The sequence below is a fragment of the Xenopus laevis genome, chromosome 8S (genome assembly GCF_017654675.1).
Source record: "Xenopus laevis strain J_2021 chromosome 8S, Xenopus_laevis_v10.1, whole genome shotgun sequence".
NCBI classification, from domain to species: Eukaryota; Metazoa; Chordata; class Amphibia; order Anura; family Pipidae; genus Xenopus; species Xenopus laevis.
The window spans coordinates 28,319,907-28,328,480 of record NC_054386.1 but is presented as its reverse complement, the minus strand read 5'-3'; the positions used below and the strand labels follow the sequence as shown (position 1 = coordinate 28,328,480).

Below are 8,574 nucleotides of genomic sequence, written 5' to 3'. Positions count from 1 at the left end.
CGGCCCTGGCCAGTACACCATCTGCAAGGAGTTTGTGTGTTCTCCCTGTGTCTGTGTGGGTTTTCTGTGGCCCTGCTGTTGAAAATTCACTATATTAAAGGTATTCAAATTGATAAAATCTTGAAAACAAAAGACGCAAAGATCTGATCGTACAAATCGAGGATTCGTAGGATTTTTGGACCGTGTGTGGAGAATCCTGACATTTTCCGTCTGGCGGAGATCGGTCGTTTGGTCGATCGGACAAGTTAAAAGATTTCTGTCGGCTGCGGGTAATATCTCTGCGTGTATTGCCGATCGTACGATTTTCAGAGGGAGACTGTCACCAGCTTTGTTGGACATAACTTTTGTACGATTGCTGTCAAGGGCAGAACATCGGCTCATCTGTTCTTTTGTACTTTATTTGATCTGAATGGTTAGTGGCAGGTCGGGAGATGGGGAAGTCTGATCGTACGTTGATTTATACGTTCGGATCTTTGCGTCTGTGGCCAGCTTTAGAGGCAGGTACCTAGGGTCTGACGCATGCGCCTCTTTTGCCCGCCCCAGCAGAACACACTCAACTTGTTTTACATTCATTTGTTTTGAGGGTTTCCACCCTCGTTGCTACTACTGCTTGTGCTTTCAGCTGTAGAATATGTTCTATTCTTTTAGCATTCTTGCCCTCTACCTCCCTTCAACTGCCTAAAGCATTTGCCCACCTTAGATCTTCCTAGAGACATCTCTCCTAATACCCATCGCAAGTACCGCGTAGTACTTGGGAGTCGCCTGAAAGCACATACTGTAGTTACATATATTACGCATGAAATGTGTTGTAACCAGCTTTTAATTATTATAATTAACCCGACAAAATAATATGTACATCACCTGGCCAATTTAAACTTTTTTAGCATCTTGTTAACATTCCTAATTAAGGAATCATTATACTTCCATATAGTTTTATCTTCAATCAAAGACGCTCTGGGTAAGCTTGGCTGCAGGGGGCCTCTACAGTGATAGACCAGGGCAGTTTCTAGAGGGACGTAATTAGAATATTTGTACTGTTTCAGGGTAGAGTGAACAGACGTTTGGATCACTGCCCTCGGATCCACTATCATTTTTCGGGCATTGTAATAAAGAAATCTGTCTGGTTCTCGGTGTATAACCTGCAGTATGTTAAACCCCGGGACCCAGTTCCATGAGGATATGTTGGGAAAATGTCCATTGGAAAGTACAGTTTGGGGGAAAATGTGGTTTTCAAACAGGAAAATTCCATCGTTGGGTTTTTCTTGTTGAAGAGTTTCCATCATGCTGCCCCATGTCCAGTGCTTAAAGGGCAGAATGATTTCATCCTGGTCATTCAGTACAACAAACTTGCTGGAGTACATGTTTCTGTAGATACAGTCATTTAATGCCGATATCTGCCCATAATAACCAATCTCAGTGTCATCTTTGGGATATTGCCAATTATGAGATACCTTTAAATATCTCTGTATCTGCCAGGGGATCACCTCCACCGTCCCTTCCTTACTGTAGTACTGAAGGACCTCCTCCATCTGTCGGCTACAGTTGTTGAGGTAGACTGTGACTTTTTGGGCGCCCAGTATCTTATACATTTCAATGGTCTGGATGAACTGCAGGACATTGCTGTAATTCCCAAACATGGCGGAGAAGCAGACGGTGAAGTTGGCTGTAAGTCTGCCCCGCACTCTATTTCGAATCTTGAAAGTGGTAAGACTGTCGGGTTCTTCAGAAGGAGACTGGTGAACTGAGACATGTGTCGGCGTGCAGTCTGGAGGTTCAGAACAGATGATATCAGCTAAACCATAAGGGAAGCCAAACCGGTCCGAATGGATATTTATTTCTGCCCTGACTGTGTACAGAATATTATCGGAAGTACAACAGAAATAGCAGTAAAGTTCCTTCACGTCTCTGTGGTGAACAATTCCCAAGATGCGTATAATTGTCTTCTCTCGGTTGTCATAGTATGGGGCAATGATATAGGCTTTGGTGCCCTTCAGTGGCGTGATTGTATCCCACGGCAACTCGCCGCTGCAAGACTCAATCCTTCTCCAGGAAATTTTTGACCTAAATTTCTTTGGCCAATAAAAGTTGAAGGAGAAAATAAGGCATGCTATGCCAACAGTACATCCAAAGAAGCCAAGTCTTTTTCCATACAACATACTGTCTCAGCTGGGCATATCAGTCCTTACCTGCAAATAAAAGCAGATTTGTTAGAGAATGCACCATGGGTAGAACCTACTCCAGTAATATTAACAAGCCCAAATTCGTTTTTTGTTACATTGCTTTCTCCAGACTCATTTGTACTTTCCATCTTGACTAAGCTGCACCCAGTGGCACAGCCGTTTGCAGCCTCAATTTTTCAGTTATCCCACTTAAAATGCAGTCAAAGGAGTAACTCCTCATGAGACGTACTTGGGCAGCACCCACAAGTTTATAATTACAATGGACCATCTAATTGACCTGCATTTGTCATATCAGGATTTGCCCAAACCCTGCCTTATTAACACTGTAGATAGGGGCTATAGTCTATTAGTTTAAGGACTGATTCTTCGAAGGGGAACCAGTCGCTGGGTATCCTTGCACATATCTACTGTTCCCTCCTTTCGGGTGTACTGACCTGTGACCTGTTTTAATATGGGGATATGTTTATTATACGGCCAACGATCGGATCCTAACAAATGGTAACGGGCGGTCGGATCGCGGGACCGCATCAACGAACAGATGCAGCCGCGATCCGACAGGATTTTTAGTCCCATCCGTTCGAGATCTGGCTGACTTTTGGCCCCATACATGGGCCAATAAGCTGCCGACTCAGTCTGTCTACAGCTTTTATCACCCCGTGTATGGCCACCTTGAGACAGCAGGAGACTATTTCTGTGATGGTGCTTCAGCTTCTAGAATGCTCATGCCTTAACTAATGGTGGGTGATGGAAGTTGGTCTCTTTGCATGCTGCGGATTGGACCAGGGTACAATTTATCTTTCCCGTGGAAAACATTGCGCCCCTAGAAGCATCTCTTTAGCTTTGTGACGATATTGACATGTTCCAAAGCAAACATTTGTGTGAAAGCAACCAAACAAGCTAGGATGCCCGCAGGAGTTAGTAACGTTGAGAAGAGTGTATTGTAGTTATTTAAGCCTACACTGGAGTAAACCCAGCAACCATGCAGGCAAGGGCCATAGCTAAAGCCAGAAGTCAAGCCCACCAGTTGCTGTTGAACTTCACAAAGCAAACTGCCATTCCTGCCAGGGGCCACAGCAAACGCCACCAGCAACTCCTGCCAAGGGCCTACAGCACAGGCTGTGTTATAGATCCTATTGTCTAGCCTGGGAGGGCCATTACTGCCCATCTGCATTGTTTATGTGGCTGTCAGTAAAAAAAAGTAGTTGGACTTGGCCGGCGTAAAACTGGGAAAAAAAGCCCAGTGGGCCATGGTCTTCAAGGGCCCTGCCAACCCAGGCTCACTTCTCTACCTGGTCCGACCTGGTGGCAAATTAGGGAGAAGGGAAGTACACGCACGGGGGGGTCAAAGTTGTTGAGCGCCAGAAAGAGGGCCCTTCAGTTTGCATGGTCCGACCCTGCCTGTAATCCCCATGTTTTGTGCCAGGCAGGAGTGTAGCAAGTTTTCCAGAGTAATTGCAGGAGCCTGCACACACAGAACGTTGCAAAGAACTTTTTTCCAGATAACAACAAAAGAAAGTGATGTTTGTTCTCTTGCAAATTCCAAAACTAAATACACACATAATGTGTTAGGTCAGAAGGTGCCAGTGGCAGGTGAACTGTAACAAACCTTTGCTTTGGTTGGGGCACGACGGGGGGACGAATAAATCTGGTAATGTATCTTTTGGGTATTACTATTATTATTTACATTTTTCTTCCTTCACGGCTATGTTATTGTGTTCATAGTGCTAAGCTTAATTACACCTTGGTGTATTTTGAGATAAACCCATGTTAAGCAAACCTTTGTAGGGTCACCACAGTAGCCCTTTAAATTCTGACACATAATCAATGCCTCTCATGCTCAGCAAATAAGCAAAATAGCGATTCATATCGGTTTGCCTGGGTTTCTACTCAACCACATTGAAGGTTTCAATGTTTTTCTCTTATTAGCCATGCAGCACGTATATATATATATATATATATATATATATATATATATATATATATATATATATATTGTTAGATTGGACAGCACTCCCATCTTCAATAATTACCCAGGTGCAATGTAAAAAATAGTTATATCAGAAAAAAGACCAGCAATACTGGGGTTTTCATACAAAACACAACGTATTATTATGTTATGTGCATAACATAATAATACGTTGTGTTTTGTATGAAACCCCCAGTGTTGCTGGTCTTTTTTTCGATATATATCCGACTGTTCTTTAGGTTGCGAGTCAATGGCTGATTCCATTATAACCTTTGTCTGAACACCTTCTCCAAGTCCTGAAATATAACTCGAAAATGTTCCAAAGATTTTAGCCTGGGGAGCAAAAACATTCTGCAAACCTCTAGGCCTCTAAAAGGCTCAAAGCTGTAGAAGAGGATGGAAAGGCTGAAGGCATTGAAACTATAGTTTGGTTGCAAAGTAAGATTTGAACTAAAAAAAAAAGTCTGAAGGCCTCTAGCTCAGATCGTGTAGAAGGAATATGCCAACATTATGTGTATTCATCAGAATATTTCCTTCGATCGAACGATAAAATCCTTCGAATCGAACGATTCGAAGGATTTTAATCCAACGATCGAAGGAATATCCTTAGATCAAAAAAAGTTAACCAAGCCTATGGGGACCTTCCCCATGGGCTAACATTGACTTCGGTAGCTTTTAGAAGGCGAACTAGGGGGTCGAAGTTTTTTTAAGACAGTACTTCGACTATCGAATGGTCGAATAGTCGAACGATTTTTACTTCGAATCCTTCGATTCGAAGTCGTAGTCGTAGGTCGAAGTAGCCCATTCGATGGTCAAAGTAGCCCAAAAAAAATCGAAGTTTTTTACCTTCGAATCCTTCACTCGAAGTTAGTGAATCGGCCCCTTAGTGTTTGGAGTTTCATCAGATGTTTAATGCCAACAGCTTAGGGTACATCTGGCATCTACCAAAGAGGCAGCTGCTAAATGTGAATAGTTATTTACCAACTAAATATCAGAGGTGCTGCGCCTTTGACACCAAAAGGGTACAAATCCACAAGTTCTACTGCAGCCTTTCCTTCTGTTACATGTTCCCTCCCTCCAAAACAAGGTCATGAACCTATTGGAGAGGTCCTGTCTGGTGAGAAGAATAGCAGTGGTGGCATCTAAAAAGGGATATCCCAGCAACACCCCTCAATGGGCATCTCCTTTGGCATTTCAGCCACCTGTCCCACCATCAGGCAGTACAGTGACGCATCTGTCAGTCTGTCCATCCCACATCTTATCCTAAGCATACTTAGATTTCTCACTGATATTTTATATTGATAGGCTTGCAATCACACTAATGAAGATGATAATGTATTTCGAAGGTCAACTGGCTTATTACCACCTACCCTTTGGAGCACCTTACCATCTTTATTATTTCACTGACTCTAAGGTGGGGACCCAAAGATGGGCTGATATTTAGGGTAAATCCCCATTATCTCCTTTAATAACGGCTGTTTATTGCAAGGAGCGCATCTGATTATAAGCCAATTTTTGGGTTGCAAAAGGCAACTCTGTAATTAAAGTCTGTCACACCTTGCACCCACTTGCGCCCCCTAACTTGCCCTTTTGAGTGACACCCCAGGGACATGCCAGTTTCTGTGCTCCCTTTGGTGCAGAAGCTAGGGGTGGCACACCTGGCAAGGTGCAATATTCTAACTGCCAGAAAATGACTTCCCTTGAGGGGCCATGTTGTAACACCAATCGTGCCGCCAACGCTGTCCCCTAATGGGTTGTATGTTATTTGTCTTTGTTCTCGGCAGATGGTGATTTTAATGGAAACAGTGGGAAGGGGTGGCACTGTGAGTAAAGTAGAATTGTTCTGCTAATATTTACAGATATAAAACACACATTTCATTCCTGTGCTTGTTACAGTATCTTATTTTCTATTACTTTATATTTTTCTAAATTCTAGGTTTTTAGCAATGCCTTATCCCCCCCCCCAAGCCAAAGCCATAGTGCTAGTGGCCCCGGGTCTAAAGCCCCCATTTTGGCACATGGTAATTATTGATATAACTGTAATATGGTAATGATATACACTACATGCATTTAATCTAAGTTTCAGTACAGTCCACCCACATTTATTAGAACTGCCCCTGATTTTCCAAGTGATCTGATCAAGCAACAGGTAAGGAACTGACATAGACACACACAGAAGTGACCAACCTTGCTGTGCAGCTCATTCTATTGAGGTCTGATATTGGGGGCACATCAATTAATCTTATACCATTTGTAAGCAGCAGTCTTGCCTTGCTTTATGGCAGCTGAGAATTTTTGCTATCTGTAAAACAAAACATTCTGTCCCAGTGGCTGTACAGATCCTGTCTGATCCCCATTGGAAGCAGCAGTCCTGTCCTGCTTTATGGCAGCTGAGATTCAAGCTAGGGTTGATAACATTGTGATCAACCATTATTTTTACCAGCCAGGCCAGTAAAATACCAGCCAGATGGCAACCTTAATTCTAGCTATCTGTATAACAGAGCATTCTGTCTCAGTGGTTGCACAGATCCTACCTGTGAATGTGTACATGACTATAGGATATCCGAGAGCTTAATATTATTAATTAGAATTGTAATTAGGAGAAATATCAAGAGATCAAGAAACTTAGTTAAGTAGAGGAAACAACATGCTGGCAGTTTATAACAATATGAATCTATGAAGTCGGAGATACTGGGCAGCACTAATTAGAAGTGAATAAACGAGAAAGATATATATATTTATTTCCAGCTGGCAGCCAACCCCCTCCCTGAGAACCTGACAATGATCCGACATGCCATCCTTCTATTTTAGGTACAAGTAGAACCTCGTGACCAATGGCTGCTGGTTTAAATAAACTGAACTTGTTGGGACGGTTAATGACCCCCCCCCCTCATGCAGTTCTGTGAGTCTCCGGGGGTTACACTGCCAAACTCAGCAGGATTTTTGGGAAATAAGCAATGTTGCAGCATGGGAATTATGTTATTCTCTCTGGGGAGCAACTGGAGGGAGATCTGATGTGCAACCGGCTCTGTTCTGCTTCTGAGCAATAAGGTAAAAATAAACAAGGAATTTTCCTTTAGATTCTTCACTTCGTCTCCGTGGGTTAAAATGGAGCTGAGAACAAGTTTTCTCCATTTGAGTGTTTCTAACCCTTGGGTTGGAGAACAAATATGGGTTCCAGTGCAGCTTAGGTTTGGGTCTCGCTGAACCCCTAAAACGTATTGCTATCAAGCAAAAGAGTGAGCATAAAATAACATACAACTATGTTTGGGTCACATTTGGGTCCCTTGAGACATCAGGTAAGTTAAAGGAAAGGAGCAGCTTACCTAACGGCTGGCACTCCTGAGTGATCTCTTCATTGAGCAGAGACAGACTGAAGAGCCTAATACAAGGAAATGAGCCTAATTAGGTAATTGGCATCCAAAGCTTGTCATTAGTGACTTTCATCATGAAATATTTTGTATTATTCAGCCATACCCCTCCCATCTAGAAAGCAGCCCTTGCCCCATAGTACCATGTTCACAGTGTCTCCGCTCCAGTGCAGACAGGGGGCAGTGCTTAGTCTGCGCAGTGGCTTTATCTGATGGGGAGGATAATGTGACACTTTTATTCAGATAAATTGAAATCTTCATCTCCTTGTGAAATCATTGATCAGTACAAAAACAACAATGTATTAGGGCCCCTGGCAGGAAACAAACAACTAGAAGCTGAGCATAATGGATCAATAAAGCTTGTAGGCTAATGACAAAGCAGGCTAATAAAACAGCACAGGACTACTGCTTCCAATGAGGATCAGATCTGTGCAGCCACTGGGACAGAAACCTATGTTATACAGATAGCTAGAATCTCAGCTGCCATAAAGCAGGACAGGACTGCTGCTTCCAATGGGGATCAGATAGGAATTTTTTTATTTACATAGATTATAAAAACCCTTTTACAAAATAATGCACACCTTCAAATTACAAGCATGAGGCAAACACTAATTAATGAGAGTCCATTTGAGGCAGTTCATGTAATATGCGACACCAAACCACCCAATCCACCCTCCAGAGGATAGTCAGAATCCATTGTCCAAACTCTGTCCATACTGACATCCTCCCCTCCCTATAATAAAGGACATTCATATTCAAGTCCAGAGTCTGCTTGAAATGTCCTCATAACACACTCCCTCCACCCTAACCCCATCCCCCACCCAAAACAAAGGACCCCCAAGGACAAAACAAAGCAGGCAGTAATTTTCCTCCAAGGTGTACATAGTAAAATAATAAACATTGAACAAAACATCAGGCTCAAACTAAACATTAGAATATGAAATCCCTCCATGAAGAAATATTGGATGAGGATTTTGATCTTTCCATCTGTCTTATAAAACATAACTCTCTGAGTATAAAGGACACTATCCTCTCTGCTCTCATATCCATCCCAAAA

General features: G+C 42.7%; 1 protein-coding gene across 2 annotated transcripts; it reads right to left on the bottom strand.

Moving 5' to 3' along the window:
- Nucleotides 1–802: 802 nt before the first annotated feature.
- LOC108700640 lies at nucleotides 803–7,706 on the bottom strand. 2 transcript variants are annotated; one of them, XM_041574881.1, is made up of 3 exons: nucleotides 7,661–7,706; nucleotides 7,473–7,528; nucleotides 803–2,186 (listed from the first exon to the last, which is right to left on the bottom strand). In XM_041574881.1, the coding sequence occupies exon 3, from the start codon at nucleotides 2,154–2,156 to the stop codon at nucleotides 858–860; it is 1,299 nt and encodes a 432-aa protein (XP_041430815.1). In that variant the 5' UTR covers nucleotides 2,157–2,186; nucleotides 7,473–7,528; nucleotides 7,661–7,706; the 3' UTR covers nucleotides 803–857. The 2 variants fall into 2 exon arrangements, with proteins under 2 accessions (XP_041430815.1, XP_018089314.1); XM_018233825.2 differs by lacking the exon at nucleotides 7,661–7,706 and having other exon boundaries at nucleotides 7,473–7,631.
- Between the last annotated feature and the right edge of the window lie 868 nt (nucleotides 7,707–8,574).